At 49.6% G+C, this 18,747-nt stretch overlaps 1 protein-coding gene across 1 annotated transcript; it reads right to left on the reverse strand.

Moving 5' to 3' along the window:
- Positions 1 to 917: 917 nt before the first annotated feature.
- LOC119291751 (transcription factor bHLH144-like) lies at positions 918 to 5,588 on the reverse strand. The gene is made up of 3 exons (XM_037570562.1): positions 5,294 to 5,588; positions 5,053 to 5,190; positions 918 to 1,938 (listed from the first exon to the last, which is right to left on the reverse strand). The coding sequence occupies exon 3, from the start codon at positions 1,839 to 1,841 to the stop codon at positions 1,116 to 1,118; it is 726 nt and encodes a 241-aa protein (XP_037426459.1). The 5' UTR covers positions 1,842 to 1,938; positions 5,053 to 5,190; positions 5,294 to 5,588; the 3' UTR covers positions 918 to 1,115.
- Positions 5,589 to 18,747: the final 13,159 nt, after the last annotated feature.

The following is an 18,747-nucleotide window of genomic DNA, read 5'->3' on the forward strand; positions in this document are numbered from 1 at the left end:
CAAAAAAGAAATCAACAAAAGAAACAAAGAAGCCCAACGAAAACTAGAAAGAGAAACAAAGAAAATAAAAAAGGAAGAAACCAATGCAAGAGAATGAAAATAGTGAAAACTGTGAAAGAAACAAATAAAACCGATAAAAAACAAAAAAGAAACAAGTAAATGAATAAAAAAGGAAATAAAAGAAAAAATTCAGTGAAAACCGAGAAAAAAAATAGTGAAATATAGGAAAAACAAAGAAAATCAATGAATAAACAAAGAAAAAACCAAATACGGAGAAATAAACAGTGAAAATCCTTCTCTTTTCCCTCAAGTTGATCGCATCTTCTATTTTAGTATGAATTGGACAAATGCCTCTATGGCTAGCATTGCTACTCAGCACCAAGAACACTTGAGATCGATCCTTGGGTGCTCCCTTTTTCTCTATTTTTCTTGTTTTAATTGTGCATTAGTAGGTGGCCGACCCATTACTGCGGATCATTCAGGCGAGAGGTTCTTTAATTTTGCTATAAGCGAGATATAGTTCTCGCGACTACGCGTGATTCACTTAATTCAGTAGGCGGCCCACCAATATTGAGCTCTATATATATGGGGAGAAGTAATCAAGGGATCTACTTTGACATGAGATCTACTTTGAAAGATCTCGACACGAGAAATTCAATAGTGAAACGGTTCAGGATTTTGATGCAGAGTTTAAGAGATAAAATATTTTGAATAAACGAATCTAAAAAAAGAAAACCACAAGTCGCGACAAATGACGCACATGCTTAACTCAAGGTGGGAATAATCATTGCAAAAGATACCCTTGATTAGTGATCTTGTAATATGTGCCTAGGTAAACACAAACACTATTCAAAAGCACTAAGCGCAAAACAACGACAACATGGTAAGCAACTGTGCAGTGCGGAGCCCAACGGGGATAAACAAAAACACGGTGTATATAATCGGCCTGATAGTTACAACACCATCCATCATCATTCCTTTGCACTGATCCTCGGGAGCTCCACGAGGTGAAATCATGGCACTGGCAGTGCAAAAAGGAGCACCAAACTACCCGGTCTTCCGCCTCCATCATTGAGCTCATTGAGTCGCCCTGCGTTGCCATGTGAGGTCGCTATCTAGCTTCTTGATCCGCGCACCCCGTGCTTCTTGGCCTCCACCTTGAGCGACTTGAGGTACTTGACGGCCTCGTCGAGGGCGGCGGGAGTGTCCATCCGGTCGCCGCCGGGGATGATCCCCTTGAGCGTCTTCATCATCTTCTTCATCCGGTTTTTCTTCCTCTCGCCACCCCCGCCGCCACTCGGGCTGACGCTCACCACGTACCCGGGGGAGCACGTGGAGTCCGGGGAGCCGTCGCCGCGGCACCCTGAAGTGCGACCCGTGCTCAGCACGTCGTCTTCCTCCTCGCCGTCCCAGGAGCTCATCAGCGCGTCGATCTCGTCGCTGTCCTCCTTCTGCCCAGTCGAGCATTTACCGCCGTCGTGGCCGCCGCTGTAGTTGTGATCATAGCCGCCGTTGTTGCCGTGCTGGTCATAGCCCCCGGAGGAACCGAAGTTGTTGGGCAGCGACGGGTTGTACATGACCCTGCTCCGGTCGTAGGTCTGATCAAAGATGACGTAGTTCTTGGGGCAGGCATCCGACGGCTGGAACTCGAGCCCGGTGAGCGGCGCCGGGAAGTCGTGCTGCCTCCGACCGGCGAGCGGGTCCTCATAGGCAGCCGGCGCCGGTGCCGGCGTGGGGTACCGGTCGTTGGTGTAGTACGCTCCGCCGTTGCCGTACCCGGTCATGTCATAGCCGGCACCGTAGCCGTAGCCGCCGTACCCGTAGCCTGGACCTCCCTGCATCACTTCACTGCTGCGAGCTGCTCAACTCCTAGAGATGTTTATTGGTTTTGTGGGGAATTCGAGAAAAATGGTGTTGATTTCGACTGAAGTATTCCGCCTGCAAGTGGTAGGCATGAGCAAACAATCAGATAGAAGTTAAAAGAAAAGGAACTGCAAGCATCAGTATTATGGAACTGCGATGTACTCCTATGATACATTCTCAAGTGTGAGAGCAGAGCGAAACAAAGGAAGTACATACATTGCCAGAACGTGGACTTTTCTTTTAATACTATACACGCGGATTGAAATAAGTGAACAAACACATTAAAATAAGTGAACAAACACATTAAAAACGGATATATATACATCCGATTTGAGAAAAGTTAGAACATCTTATAAAAGTGAACGGAGGGAGTAGCATATAACCCTCGTTAAAAGAAAAATGTATTAAGGTGCAATCTGTGATTAAGAGTAGAAACTAATTTATGTGTGCAAATCCGACAAATAGATGTAGCATTTAAATCTACTACTGCCCGGGTCGAGCTAGGCTTTACAAATTTAAAGATGGTTCATCATGACAGACATGTTTTGGAATAGCGGAGGTTGAGTGACTTGGCTAAGCATAAACATATTGTCAATTGTGTGAGGGGTCATGATTTATACTTTGTGGCCATTTCGAAATCCACTAGACGTTGTTTTCAGAAACATGTCTTAGATGACCTTTCATGTGGTCTTGACAATGTCTGGCACGTCTTGCCTGCATCTGGAGGGCCGAGTGGAATTTTACTTGGCATCCATTCAACATTGATGTACCGTGCGCTGTTTCAAAGGGCGAATATCACATCGAATTCCACCTTTGGAACAAGTATGGCACCTTCTCATGGAGCTTAGTTGTTGTGTATGGTGCTGCTCAGGAGAAGTTCAAGGAACTGGTCTATATTTGTCGTGGTAATCATAATCCCAGGTTAATTGGTGGGAATTTCAATATCTTCATTATCACCAAGATAGTAAAAGACCATTTTGACAATCAGTGACCTTTCTAGTTCAATGATGTCATTGGCAATTTGGATTTGATAGAGATCGACATATCGAGCCGTCAATTCACCTGGCCAAATCGTTGTGTTGATTCTACTCATGAGAAGCTTGAACGTGTCCTGGCTACCACCAATTGGAATTTTAAGTTTCCCCTTGTATTGGTCTGGGCGCTAGAACACATCAAGTTGTCGTCGGATCATGCTCCACTTCTCATAGACTTTGTTCCGCCATCGTGTCAAGCCGCAACCATAAGTTTAAGTTCGAGTCTAGTGGCTCATCGGAGAGGGCTTTCCGGGTTGATAAAGAAAGTGTGGGATATGCCGCCTAGGGGGAGATGCCCATAAGTAGATGGAACTATAAGACTACCGCATTGCGATGTTTCCTACGTGGATGGACGGAGCACATTGTTGGTTTATATAAAAAAAATCTTAGGTTTTCCTCGATCAATATTGAACTTAAGCCAATTAAATGAGCAGATCACCCATCTTTTGCATGAGGAGTGCTCTAAGGCACAATTAATGGTTCATGGTAACAATAACACACAATACATGCACGTGTCTTTGCGCTTTAATGCAGGGTGGCTACAGCTCGATGGCAGGCGCGACGTTGCATTGGAGCGCATGCGGTTCACTGGTAGTGGTCGGGGATTGGCCCGGGGGTCGCATGGCTTGAGTGGTTGTTCAATTGAGGCGGCTCGATATTGGCGGGCATCATGCAGTGTGGTGTCACAGTGGTGAGCTATGCAAGATGCATGGTTATTGTGACTCAGTCGAAGACTGGGCGTCGTTGATTGGGGTTTGGTGAGTGCCAGGTGAAAGAATCACACCGACGTCGGTAGATTCCATTGACGGATGTGTACTCGGATGCCATTTCCCTCCTTGGAGGTGTCGCCGCTCCTTCACCTCTCCTGTCATTTGGTTCTCGAACTTTCTAGATGAAAAATCCATGTTTTGGCTTTGACCGGAGCAGGCGTCCACGACGTACCCGTCATTTTCCCATCGGTGTGTCGCCTCATAGGTCTGGTCGTCTATTTGGCGGCAGTGCCTTGTGTGTTTCTTGCAGTTTCAGAGTCGCATAGGTAGGCCTGTGGCCCCGGGGATGGTGCGTAAGCCAGAGCGGCAACTCTAGAGTGGGTTTATTGACTATCCGCTCTAATCGCTTAGATGGCAGAGTCGTCAGCTCGTCTCGTGCGCGGCCTTGGAGCCGGTGTGTGTTCGTTCCGTGTAAGGCGGGGCTGCGCCTCGAGTCGTGTTGTAAGGTGCCGACTAAGGTCACTTGGCTGGCAAAGTCATAGACTCGTTTTGGATGCAGCCTTCGGACAGGGTGAGTGTGCATGTGCCGTATCGGTTTCAGCAAGCTTTTCTTATCAATTGCCAATTAACTTCTTCTATTTTCTATTTGGTCGATCTTTTTTCCACACGGAATCAAGCAAAATAGAAACGATAGTGCCTACAAGAAGCGGATGAACTAGAGAGGGCACGGTTATGCGAAATTACAGGTGAGAAATGACCTAATGGATTATTTTAATTTTTGTGCCTTTTCTCTTTGAGTTGGAATTTCTTTAGCCTTTGGATCTATAATAAATAATCGTTAATTTGAATTTACTACAGCACTACTACTTATTTTAGCTACGCATGTCAAGTTGTTTTGCAAACAAGCAAACGCAGGAACATGACCCCCTGTGCTGCTGCTAGCTGCAACTCCCATCTTTTGACCAACAGAAATGCAAAACAAAGGGCACTACTGTAGCACACACTTGAAAACGCCGTCCCTTTCTCTTTTGACCACCCACAAGCAACTTTGTCAACACGCCCGTGGACGTCGAGTTCCGTCCAAAATGTGGGTCCTGCTCACCACTTTACTGTCTGCATGCAACAGCATTTCGGCTGGCATTTCCTTTCCTACAGTGTTTTTTAGTTGCTTTCCTACAGTTTTTTGAAACGTTGGCAAAGGGCTTCATATTTTCATTGACAGATTCAGGAGAAGCGAATTGTCCAACTAATTTACGGAAAACCTGTACCGACCGACGGACATCAGCGGTAAGAAAGTTGCTAATCAAGAACTACTACGAGACAAGATGATGCATGGTTGCTGCTCCCACTAGCAAATAGTACAAGTAGCAGGCTGATGCTCAAAAGCTAGTAACAAGAAGAATTAACCTGAAAGTAAGTAGCGGAACATTGTGCAAGTAGCTTACTAGTTTTGTGGTGCGCGAGGATCTGTCCTCACTTGGCAAACTTGCATCAACAATCTGTAGTAATACGCGAGGCGCCACTTCTCATGACGATCACAGGAAGAACGCCACCACTCGGCGAACAGCTGTTGGCATCCTACTCTGCATCACACAGAAACGACACAGGGGGCGGCGTCAAGGCACTGCGCGCGCTCAAGCGGCGAGATGGATGTAATGGCGATGCTGTGTTGTGTGGTTGCCATACCAGTCGAGAGCCGACGGCGGATGTATGATCTCTCAGGAAGAATTTGCTTGCAGACGATGAGCAAGCAGAGCAGATTGGTGGAGAGCAGGGGGCAGAGAGAGGTGATGAAATCTGCTGGGCAGAGAGGGTGGATGGATGGATGGATGGACACCGCGGGGAGGGTTTTATACAGCGGATGAACCCAGCAGCGGAGGGCGTTGGATGCTGGGATTGGGCGGGTGTGCGATTCTTTTATGCCTGCGCTGCACTGCACTGCTTTTGAGTAGATGCATGCAGAGAGAGAGGTTGGATGGAGGATGCGAGCAGCGCAGTCATGGAGACGAATGAATGAATGGGGCGGGGGGGAGAGAGAGGGGGAACGTGCGCACTCGATGGGTTCGTGCTCTCCCCGCCCGTGGGTGCGCGCGCGTGCCGGTTGCCCACCGTGCCCAAAGCCCTCCAGGCGCCCCGCGACACACGGCGTCCCTTGTTTACTCGCGCGCACGCGGGCCCCGGCGGGACGGGTGGCCCGCATGTCGGCGCGGCAGGAGCAGCTGAGCCGCGGTGCGTGGGGGTCAATGGAGGTGGAGGTGGGCATCGTGGCAGAGCATTCCAGCTCAACCCAGCCCCGAGCGAGCGAGCGCGCATGCACGCACGCACGCACGCCCCGCAGTGCGTCTGGGCGAGGGAACCATGAGTATGGTACGTGCGGCACCCGGCGGCGGAGGGGATGCTGCATTGCTGCTGCTGCCGCCCGTCGGATACGATACGATACGATGCGCGTGCCCGCCGAGGACATCGATCGATTGCTGCTGCTGGCCCTAGGGGCGGACGACGGTAGGGTAGGCGTCGGGGCGGGCGGGATGATAGCCGCCATCATGCCCAAGGGGTACTGGCAGCTGGGCTTGCCCCGATGGACAACCGGGCATGCAACAGTGAAGCAGTGAGTGAGTGGAGATTCCCCCCCGCAGAGATTGAGAGCCGGACGAGGGGATTCCTTCAGTAGTTGCATCATTAGGCTAACTTCAACGGGACGACCCATTTTGTTCACGTGTGTCCATTTGGTTCCACGAGACCGAAAACCAGGGCCCAACGCGCCGACTCACCCGTAAAATTTGTCCGTGAGCTGTCTGTTTGGAAATTTGAATGCGATTTGCATCCACAAGAACACGAGAGGAAGCGCCCCACGCCAATTCAGCGTCTGCCTCGGGCCCTCGTGTCGGCCATCCAACTGCCATCGTGGGTCCTATTAAATGGCATGCGTGCGCATGGGCCCGCTCGTCAGCGAGGCAGTGAAGTCCACGCCGTCCTTTTAAATGCCGATGTGGGGGGCCGGTCAGTGCAGTCCACATCTTTCTTCCCAGTTTCGTCTTCTTTTGCCCCACCCCCCACACACACAATTCGCCCGACCAGTAAAGCGCTAGCCATCATGGGGTTGTTCGGCAAGTTCGGCCGCGGCGGCAAGCACGACCACGAGGCAAACTCCTCGTTGGGCATGCCAGCACCAGCGCGTGTGGCTATACCTCCATGTCCACCGGTGTCACCATCACTCGCAGCACCGCATCCCGGCGTCGTGGCCGGATGTGAACATGCCGCACGGCTGGCACCTCAACCCCGGCAAGGTGCTGGTGCCAGCGACGGCTGACTACGCGGTGGACTCCCCGTACTGGGATGCCTGGTTTGCCAGTGTGCACGAGGTCCGTTGCGCATCAGAGGTTGGGTGCGCCGGTTGCAGCAGCAGCGCTCGCTCCACCATCGCCGGCGATGGTGAAGGAGGAGGAGTAGGAGGACGCGTACTTGGCCGCGCTAGAGGAGACCAACATGCGCCAGTACGAGGAGGCGGCGCAACATGAGGAGGCGTGGTGGCCTGGCCTCTCACGGGCACGGGTCGAAAGCACGACCGATGTGGAGGCCAACGCAGTGCCACCACCACCACCCGCACCCGAGGAGCCGCGTGTGGGAGGACACCTACTAGTGGAGAGACGATGTGCCAGTCTATGTGTCGTACTTGCCTGTTTGGTTGAGTGCGACGAATGAGGAGCACCGCCAGCATGTCCTAGAGTGGGAGACGCGGGTGCTGGTGGCGGCGGAGCGCCTGATGGAGGTGGAGCGCGACGAGGAGGCGGTGTAGGCGCAGCAGCAGGCACCCGATGCGGCGCAGTAGGCGGCGACGCTTGCTGCCTATCAAATTTGGATTAGTTTATATTTAACATTTTTAGTTGGATTAGTTTTTTATATAACCAAATCTGGGATGTGTCGGCCGCGTTGGGCGCACCTATGGCAAGCCGGACAGAACCAGACATGTTTGTCCGAGCCGACCCAAACGGACAAAAAACAACACAAACTGTTGCTGGTTGGATATGCCCTAAGCCTTAGGGCATTGTCATGGGGACGACCATCTATGGGGCCATCTAGCCCCTTCTTGGTTCGGCTAGGGAGATGCACAAGCACAAAGAGTAGAATCAACAGAAGACCCATGGGTCTTTACCCAGGTTCGGGCCACCGTGAGGTGTAAAACCTTACTCCTGCTTTGTATATTGGGTGTGTATGAGAGCACAAGTACAAGGAGCGCTTCTCCGGCAAGGTGCAGAGGGAGAGCAGCTACACATGCAAGTTGTGCCAAAGGTCGATCCTTGTAAACGTTGCCTTGACCATCATTTTTATAGCTTAAGGGGTCACCACAGTGGCAAAACAATAATTATATGTTGATTAGATAGCAAACAGTGCTATCATACCTAACTCTACCGGACTCGGACAAAAGCATTAAATGCTTTGTTAGGTATCGTGTCGAGGAGGAGGAGCCCCGGCAAGGGTGCTGCACCGCTCGCCCAGCTACCTCCTATTATCTTGACACGCCTTCTGGATGGGTGCCATTAAAGGTAAATCCCCTTCCAACATGTTGCCACGTGCCCGACAAATCCCACCTAACCGCCTGCGAGCTCGACACCTCATCGATTAGTGACTCGTTGCTTGATGAGGTGGAGCGCTGGCGGCTAGCGAGAGCATGCCGGCCATGGAACTTGCCGATGACCCACAAGTATAGGGGATCAATCGTAGTCCTTTTGATAAGTAAGAGTGTCGAACCCAACGAGGAGCAGGAGGAAATGACAAGTGGTTTTCAGCAAGGTAATTTTTGCAAGCACTGAAATAGTCGGTAACGGGTAGTTTGATAGCAAGATAATTTGTGACAAGTAACAAGCAACAATACTACGCCCAATCCTTTTGATGCCAAAGGACAGGCCGGTATGGTCTCAGATAATAAGCAAAACGTTCTTGAGGGCACACGGGAATTTCATCTAGTCACTTTCATCATGTTGGTTTGATTCACATTCGTTACTTTGATAATTTGATATGTGGGTGGACCAGTGCTTGGGCGATGTTCTTACTTGAATAAGCCTCCCACTTATGATTAACCCCCTCGCAAGCATTCACAACTACGAGAAAAGTCTTAAGATAAAATCTAACCATAGCATTAAACATATGGATCCAAATCAGCCCCTTACGAAATAGCGCATAAACTAGGGTTTAAACTTCTATCACTCTACCAACCCATCATCTAATAACTGTTCCACAATGCATCCCCTTAGGCCCAAAGATGGTGAAGTGTCATGTAGCCGACGTTCACATAACACCACTAAGGGAATCACAACATACATATCATCAAAATATTGAACTAAAAGTGCAACTAATTCTTGGGTGGTTTTGGTAATTCATAACAACATATAGCTCATTGAACTAATATCCTTTCAAGATAAATATTTCAGAAAGTTCAATGATTGGCATGGCATGGACTAGAGATGTGGGCCCCTGAAAATGCTAAGGACAAAGATTGGCAAAAGCTCAAGACTCTTCATTTCTATTTTAGTGATCCAAGATCACATTGAGTCCAGAGGAAAGCCAATACTATTAAAAGGGGATGAGGTGTTGCTTAATGGTCTACTTGCTCAAAGTGCTTAGTGATATTGCTCCAAAAACCCTCAGCCACTTTCTCATTTCCACATATGTCCAAAACTCAAAGTCAAACTCGGCCCCACCAAACCATTCTATCCGGCGCCACCGAGTTCAGTTGACATAGCCACTGCCAAAAAAGCCTAGACAATTCAGTCACACCGATACGGATCTCGGTCTCAACGAGATGGCCTTGCAAACTATCTGTTGCCTGTTGCAACTATTTCGGTCTCACCGGAATGTCCAATCAGTCCCACCGAGTTTGCTTGACATCTTCTAACCGAGTTGATGCAATCGGTGCCACCGCGTTGATGTTTGCCCTAAGCCCTAGCACATCGGTCCCACCAAGCTGTTCTTATCGGTCCCATCGAGATTCCTAACATTCACATTTTGAACTAAATCGGTCTCACTGATTTCTTCTATTTGGTCTGTCCGAGTTGGGTCAAATGTGTGTAACGGTTGGATTTTGTGTGGAGGCTATATATACCCCTCCACCCCTTCTCCATTTGAGAGAGAGCCATCAGAATGTGCCTACACTTCCACTACTCATTTTCTGAGAGAGAACCACCTACTTATGTGTTGAGACCAAGATATTCCAATCGTACCACTAGAATCTTGATCTCTAGCCTTCCCCAAGTTGCTTTTAACTCAAATTATCTTTCCACCATAGCCAAATCTGTGAGAGAGAGCTGAGTGTTGGCGAGACTATCATTTGAAGCACAAGAGCAAGGAGTTCATCATCAACACACCATCTATTACCTTTTGGAGAGTGGTGTCTCCTAGATTGGTTAGGTGTCGCTTGGGAGCCTCCGACAAGATTGTGGAGTTGAACCAAGAAGTCTGTAAGGGCAGGGAGATTGCCTACTTTGTGAAGGTCTACCCGAGTGAGGCACGTCCTTCGTATGCGATGGCCATGGTGGGATAGACAAGGTTACTTTTTTGTGGACCCTTCATGGGTGGAGCTCTCTGTGGACTCGCGCAACCGTTACCCTTCGTGGGTTGAAGTCTCCATCAACGTGGACGTATGATAGCACCACCTATCAGAACCACGCCAAAAATCTCTATGTCTACATTGCATTTGCCTTCTCCAAACCCTTATCTTTACCTTCATATGCAATGTTTTACTTTCTGCTGCTACACTCTTAGAATTGCATGTGTCGGTTGATTGCTTGACTTGTACTAGTTGCTAAAATCGGCCAACAATTAAAATTGGGAAAAGGTTAGATTTTTATTTGGTCAAGTAGTCTAATCACCCCCCTCTAGACCTACTTTTGATCCTACAAGTGGTATCAGAGCTTTGGTCTCCATTTGCCTTGATTTCCATAGCTTTGGTGATCATAGCCTTGGTTTCACAACCTAGGAGAGTATGGCGTCTAGCGAGGGAAATTACCACCGTAGAGGTCCTTACTTTGATGGTACTAATTTTGCTAGTTGGAAGCATAAGATGAAAATACATATTCTTGGTCATAACCCCGCCGTTTGGGCTGTTGTGTGCATTGGCTTGCAAGGTGAATACTTCGAGGATGGAAGAGAATCGGATCGTGAAGCGTCCACAGAAGAATTGAAGATGTTGCAATACAACGCTCAAGCTTGTGATATTCTCTTCAACGGATTGTGCCCCAAAAAATTCAAAAATATCAACCGCCCTGAGAATGCAAAAGAGATTTGGGATACTTTGGTTGATATGCACGAAGGTACCGAGTCCATCAAGGAATCCAAATTGGATGTGCTTCAAAGTCAACTTGACAAGTTCAAAATGAAGGATGGTGAAGGAGTCACTGAGATGTACTCTAGGCTTGCTCTCATCACAAATGAGATTGCAGGCTTAGGAAGCAAAGAGATGACCGACAAATTCATCATCAAGAAGATCCTAAGAGCCCTGGATGGAAAATATGATACCTTGTGCACCTTGATCCAAATGATGCCCAACCACTACTAGGGAAAAGCTTATAGACAGGCGCTTACTAGTATCGCGGGTTTATACCCCCCGCTGCTGCTACTTACTAGTAGCGAGGTTTTTTACCCCTCGCTGCTACTAAGTTGATAGTAGTAACGCGGGTTTTTAACCCTCGCTACTACTAAGCAGTCTCTACCGTGCCCCCCCGGGACATGCCATAGTAGTAGCGAGGGGTATGAACCCGCGCAACTAATAAGTTGATAGTAGTAGCGCGGGTTTATACTCCTCGCTACTACTAAGTACAAGGTAGGTGAAATCTCCATATCCTTGGTCGAATCCCTCCTCTCTCCCTCAGTCTCCCCCTCTCTCCATAGGCTCTCCCATTCCGCTTCTCCCTCCTGTCGGTGTCAAAACCGGCGGATCTCGGGTAGGGGGTCCCGAACTGTGCGTCTAAGGCTAATGGTAACAGGAGGCAGGGGACATGATGTTTTACCCAGGTTCGGGCCCTCACGATGGAGGTAATACCCTACTTCCTGCTTGATTGATCTTGATGATATGAGTATTACAAGAGTTGGTCTACCACGAGATCGTAGAGGCTAAACCCTAGAAGCTAGCCTATGATTCTGATTGTTCTTGTCCTACAGACTAAACCCTCCGGTTTATATAGACACTGGAGGGGGCTAGGGTTACACAGAGTCGGTTACAGAGAAGGAAATCTACATATCCGAATATCCAAGCTTGCCTTCCACGCAAAGGAGAGTCCCATCCGGACACGGAACAAAGTCTTCAATCTTGTATCTTCATAGTCCAACAGTCCGACCAAAGTATATAGTCCGGCTGTCCGGATACCCCTTAATCCAGGACTCCCTCAGTAGCCCCTGAACCAGGCTTCAATGACGATGAGTCTGACACGCAGATTGTCGTCGGCATTGCAAGGCGGGTTCCTCCTCTGAATACTTCATAGAAGATTGTGAACACGAGGATCGTGTCCGCCTCTGCAAAACAAATTCCACATAACACCGTAGAGAATATATTACACAAATCTAATATGCCGACAACTTTTCATAGTGTGAAATCACGCCGAGGCCCGGTTATTATTCGAACCGTTTTTCTCAACCAGCAGCTGCACATATTGCGAGGCGGTTTTATTGGCACGTCTTGTCGAAGCAGAGATCGTGTCCCCCTTATCGCGGGACTCTCATCAAAACGGGCATGGGTAACCCAATCGTGTTACTAATATAACTCCATGGTTTTAGGAAAGTTCCAAACGGTCATGCGGAGGACGCTTGATATTCACCCCCTTTATAAAGAGGCCCAGACCTGTCCTTTTCTTTCCACGCCCAATCCTTCCCTTCCCTTACCTCGAGTTCCAACACCGAAAGTTCAGGCTAAGCGCTTCAGACCTTCAATCATGTCCGGATCCAACCTTCAAGGCCGGTGGATGGCCTCTTCTGTGACAGAGGAGGATATCAAGAAGCTTAGGGAGGCTAGGTATCTGACCACCAAAATCTCCCACCAGCTACCTGCTCAAGGGCAGGTTATCCCCACTCCCAAACCTAGCGAGGGCGTCATATTTATTTCCCACTTCCTTCAAGGGCTTGGCTTCAGTCTTGATCCTTTCGTAAGAGGGCTCATGTTTTATTACGGGCTAGATTTCCATGATCTAGCTCCAGATTCCATCCTTCACATCTCGTCGTTTATCATCGTGTGTGAGGCCTTCCTCCGCATTACCCCACACTTCGGCTTATGGCTCAAGACCTTCAATGTGAAGTCGAAGATGATCGAGGGGCAACACACAGAGTGCGGAGGCGTTATAATTAGCAAAGGCGCCGATGCCCCATGGCCGAAGGGTTCCTTCCCAGAGGTGCCCGAATTATGGCAGCGGAAGTGGTTTTACATCACTGCTCCCCGGGGCACAAAGTGGGTGGCCGCCCCCGCCTTTCGCCCGGGACCTTCGCCTCAACTGGCGTCATGGGTCAACAAAGGGCTGGACTGGGGGCCAATTAATGACGTGCTGACATTGCAAAGCCGTATCCGAGATCTTCTTAGGAGGGATGCCAGTCTAGTCCAAGTAATGCAAGTAATGCTGGTTTGACGGGTCTTGCCGTGCAAACGTTGCCCTCTCTGTATGTGAGAGTTCAACCCGGAAGGACCGTGAACTATTCAACACTTCTTCGGCGTGACGCTCAAAGGGATGTATCAATTATTCTTTAGATCACGAATAAAGTGTCCGGACACCACCGAGGATGTGGGTCTGAACTGCAACCGTCCAGATACCCAAGTAAGTAACTCTGCAATCGAACACACTGTTATCATGTTTGTTATAACATCATTTTGAAAAATCGGTCTCCGCCAAGACTGGATAAAGAAGGCGGACAGGATTAGGTGTTCGGCCCCTCTTCCTGAAAGCTCGCCAGATCCTTTGTTGGTTCGTATGCTTGAGTGCACACCGTATCAGGTGCCATTAGGAGGAGATGAGGGAAGGAGTAGAGAAGCCACAGATGGGCTTCATACTTTACACATCCAGACCAGGGGAGTAAGTGCCTCTGCAAAGGAGGATAGTCGGGGAGGTGAATCCAAAATCCCCTCTTCCCATGGTAAGAAAAGGACCGCCTCTCAAGACTTGGAAACGGAGGTTCCCAAGCGAGGGAAGAAACCTTTGCCAGGGGGGCCTACCCTAGAGGGCGTCCTTACCATACAACGTCCGCAAGGGGGCCAGCCCTCAACCGAGCTATAAGTGAAAAAAGGTACTTTGGTAAGTATATCCCATTTTTGTCTCTGAGAATAATAACCGAAACATATTTGTTGTAGTCCGGCTCATAGCCCTTCTCCACAGTGCTCGTCTTCGGGGGATCTTCCTCCGGAGATGATGGAGAGTGAAACGCCTCCTTCTGCGTCCCCGCCACATGGGGCGGACGACCCTGAGGTGTCGTAGAGGAGGATTTCTCCTGATCCGCCCGGGCCGGAAGTTGACACTTCGGCTGCCCATAGTCCGGAATATCCGGTTCCCAAGAAGAGCTCCAGGGAGTCCGGGATTGTCCGGCACACCGCCGGACACACTGACAGGTCTTCTTGAGCGCGCAGCCATCTCAGAGACACATCGTGCCCTAATGGGCACGGTAGTTGAGAGGATTTCATCCGCGAAAAGCGGTTTGAATGAAGCTTTTACGAGTCTACTGAGAGGCTTTGAGGTACGCCAAAAGTGTATTTTTGATGTTTCCGCACATGCTAAGTGTTCTCTATATAGATAGTAGCCCCTGAGACTCTGGTTGCCATCAACGTGGCGGATAGAGGATCATAATCTCTGTTAATAATCGTGCTGCTTTATGTGCAGGTGGCTGAGGGTTCGGCGGCCGACCGATCTGCAGATCTTGCCGAAATAAAGCGGCAGCTGGACGTGGCCGATGCCGACATCACGCTTGTTAACAAGCGTCTTGACGAGGCCCAGGGTATGTATATTCGGCTTGTCAGCAAATCTTTAAGAGGAGCATGATGCTAGTATCTATAATATGTTGTTATTCCAGATGGAGCTGCTGCCGTGCAGACCCTTCTGGCGGAGCTTGCTCGAGCCAAGGAGCAAGCCCAAATAAGCGATGCGACTGCTCTGAAGGCGATCGAAGAGTTAAGAGCCGAACAGGCCGCTCATCCCCGGAGCGAAGAAAAGATAGCCCAGATGGCTACCGAGCTAAAAGACGCCGCCGACCGCCGTGAGCTCCTTGAAAAGGAAAATCAAGCAAAAGCGGCTGACCTGAAGAAGGCCCTGGAGGCAGCCAAGGAAACCCGCTCTAAAATGAGAGGGATAAGGGGGGAGCTTCGTGAAACCGGAGATATCACAACTGGGAAGCCCTACTTGTTGCGGATGAAGTTCGAAGATCCGAAGTATGCCCCTCTGGATCAGTTCTGCAGCGCTACGGACGCGTATGCGGACCTGGCAAAGAGTGCTGTTGACGCAACCGAATTTTACAGAGATCGGAAGGACCATAAGGTGGAAAGGTTATTCTGGTCGCAGTTCAGTGCGCCGACGCATCCACTACTGTTGAATGAAAGGATGGCCGCATGGTCCGAGCTCCATAGGTTGTCCGGGCTTGCTATGAGATCTATCGTGGATCATCTTTGGCCACGGGGACCTAGGCCGAACAGTTATTTTGCCTTAGTGCAACAATTCCTTGGCGCTGCGTCGCATATCGACGCTTTGAAGAGGTCAGCGTGCATTGAGGGTGTGCGGATGGCTCTTGCCTGTGTTAAAACATACTGGGCAGGGATGGAAACCACCGCTATTGCAACCCAGGGTCCGGCAGGAGGCCAGGACCCAGCCGAGCATTATTTTGAAGAAGTCTTAGAAGGCGCCCGTTTAATAGAGGCTCAGTGCTTGAAGAGTGCCATGTTCGAGTGACATGTACCTCCATTGTAAAAAGCAATGCTATTTTGATTATAAAGGCTGTGTTTATACTTTTGCCTGAAAGTATTATAGTGCCTCCTGTGCGGCCGTTTATGTATGTATATAACCTGAAAGTTTGTAGTCGTCGGCTTCAGCCCCCATGCACATAATGCGGGGGTGTTCGAGAAAACGCGTAGTCACACTTAATCCAACGTCTTGGTCCGTTAAGGAGGTGATAGCGCAGCGAACCAGGCAATCGGACTATATAGCTTTAACACTTTCACTTAGCCATATGAGTTTGACGGTGGGGCTACTATATAGCCCCTGGTACTTCAGCGTTCATCCGAAGATGGTGCGCGCATGTACTTGACCGGGAAACCGGTCCTTCGTTAATGTGGAGGAATCGCGAAGATTCCGCTGAGTCATAGAGTGGTTGACCAGTCTCGCGCTGTATCATGACAGTCAGTTTTCGGCTTTCTCTACTAAGGTGATCATCCAGACGAACCAGGGCACAATCGCAGTAGTTCTCCCGGTGCCGCCTTAGCCGATACAGCGGAACGTAAGGTAGCAAAACACAGGAGCCGGGCAAACCCAACATTTGACCAAATACATGATTCAGAGCTGATGCATATAAGGCCAAACTCGCGACGCCGAACACTCCCTAAGGTATTCGGGCTTTATAATGTGTACTGGCTGAGTAATGCCCTTGACAATAAGCCCTGAGTTTCTAGGTATGAACAATAGTCTGGTGTGACAAAAATTCCGAAAACGCCAGTATCCCTCCCGGTTGTATAAAGTATCCGGAGGGGAAGAAGCAACAAGAGATGTTAAAAAGGTTTACGCAGGGTCTTAATCTAAAAAGAAACCTTTGTGCGGGTCCCTGCTGCACGTCTGCGCCTTTATCTCCGTTGTGCCATATCCTGGAAGGGTGTAGCACGATGATCATCTGTAAGAAAAGAAAAAACACAGGTGAAAGACTTCATGCGAAGAGTTGATTAATATGAATGAAAATGCAATCTACTATTGTGTTAATAGGGTCGAGCCAAACCAAGAGCTCTTTTTTTTGCGAGCAGCCCCTAGCATCTTTTATGGGGAAATCCCAACTGGGCTGTTACATTGGGTGGAGCGCCGGACTCGTCTAACCGTGTCTGTGGTCTTGACGACCGTTTATTCTTGTAGGAAGGGCCGCTCAGTGTTCGGCTGCTAGAGCCGCCACATATTCTTCCGCGCGTAAGGAACGCTCTGTATTTCCGCTAACTGTGATGACGCCACGTGGACCGGGCATCTTAAGTTTAAGGTAGGCGTAGTGCGGTACTGCATTAAAACGAGCGAAGGCCATTTGTCCGAGTAGTGCTTGATAGCCGCTTCGGAATGGAGCGATGTCGAAGGTTAGTTCCTCGCTTCTGAAGTTGTCGGGAGAACCGAATACAACCTCTTGTACTATAGAACCCGTGCAATGGGCCTCGACGCCTGGTATCACTCCTTTGAAGGTAGTGTTGCGTAGGCTGATCCTTGACGGGTCTATCCCCATTTTGCGAACAGTGTCCTGGTATATAAGGTTTGGACTACTGCCATCGTCCATAAAGACTCGGGTGAGATGGTACCCCTCAATTATTGGGTCGAGCACCAAGGCGGCCGATCCTCCGTGCCGGATACTAGTCGGATGATCCCTGCAATCAAAGGTGATCGGGCAGGCTGACCAGGGATTGAATTTGGGGGCGACGGGCTCCACAACGTATACATCTCGGAGTGCGCGTTTGCGCCTACTCTTTGGAATGTGAGTTGCGTAGATCATATTCACTATTTTGACTTCTGGTGGGAATTTTTTTGTCCTCTAGTGTTCGGCTGGCGAGGCTCATCCTCGTCTTCGCTTGGCGTCTCCCTTCCCTTGTGTTCGGCGTTTATCTTGTCGGCCTGCTTGAAAACCCAACACTCTCTATGGGTGTGGTTTGCAGGTTTTTCGGGGGTGCCGTGAATCTGACATAATTTGTCTAGAATCTTGTTTAGGCTGGACGGTCCATCTCCGCTGCCTTTAAATGGCTCCTTCCGTTGACCGGGTCGAGAGCCCCTGAATCCGGCGTTAACTGTCGTATTCTCTGGGATGTCATTATTGTTTCGGCGCTTGTTTTTGTTGCGTCGCGGCTTCCCGTTGCCATCCCTGACTTTGGATGTGCTTGGGTCGCTCGTACCGCTACGGGCCAGCCAGCTGTCCTCGCCCGCGCAAAAGCGGGTCACAAGGCTTGTTAATTCTGCCATCATCCTCGGCTTTTCTTGGCCGAGGTGTCTGGCAAGCCATTCGTCCCGGATACCGTGTTTGAAGGCCGCTAAGGCTTCGGCGTCCGGGCAATCAACTATTTGATTCTTCTTAGTAAGAAATCGGTTCCAGAGTTTTTGGGCTGACTCTCCGGGCTGTTGAATTATGTGACTTAGGTCGTCTGCGTCCGGAGGTTGGACATAGGTCCCTTGAAAATTGGCCCTAAAAGCATCCTCAAGTTCTTCCCAACTTCCAATTGAATTTTCAGGAAGGCTTTTCAACCAGTGCCGAGCTGGTCCTTTCAATTTAAGGGGTAGGTATTTAATGGCGTGGAGATTATCTCCACGAGCATGTGGATATGAAGGATAAAGTCCTCAATCCAGACCCCAGGGTCTGTCGTTCCGTCATATGCCTCTATATTCACGGGTTTAAATCCTTCCAGAAATTCATGGTCTAGCACCTCGTCGGTGAAGCACAGGGGGTGTGCGGCACCCCTATGTTTGGACGTGTCGTGGCATGCTGTCGACGGTTGTTGTGTTCGGTGCTGATTCCTAGATGGTATTCGATCAATGTGATTGTTTTGGTAGCTCCGATCCTATGCCGAAGCGCGCTTCCTAGATCCATAGATGGACCTGGCCATACCGGACTTTTTGTCCAGGAGCTCACGTAAATCATGTGCTGACTTGTGTGCGGCGTCATTAGCCGTCTTGTCATGACCACGGGGTGGTCGATCCGGCTGATCGGTCGTTTTCGGCTGAATCTGCTCTATGGCCTCTTCGTCGAATTCGGGCAGCAGCTTGCGCTTTGGATAGCTCTTTGTGTTACGATCGCCACCATATTTTTCTTCTGTGTCGAGCACCTTGTTCCACCTGCGGTTGAGTGTATCCCGCGCGGCCTTAAGCCTTTGCTTCTTCTTCTTTAGGCTCCTCGCGGTGGCAGTAAGCCTTCTGTGGAGGTTCTCTTGTTCCAAGAGTTTTTCTGGGATGATGAGTGTGTCA

The sequence above is a fragment of the Triticum dicoccoides genome, chromosome 4B (genome assembly GCF_002162155.2).
Source record: "Triticum dicoccoides isolate Atlit2015 ecotype Zavitan chromosome 4B, WEW_v2.0, whole genome shotgun sequence".
Classification (NCBI taxonomy): Eukaryota; Viridiplantae; Streptophyta; class Magnoliopsida; order Poales; family Poaceae; genus Triticum; species Triticum dicoccoides.

What these genes read in the sequence shown, in the direction of transcription:
- LOC119291751 (XM_037570562.1), bottom strand. Translation starts at nt 1,841, where the DNA reads ATGCAGGGAGGTCCAGGCTACGGGTACGGCGGCTACGGCTACGGTGCC.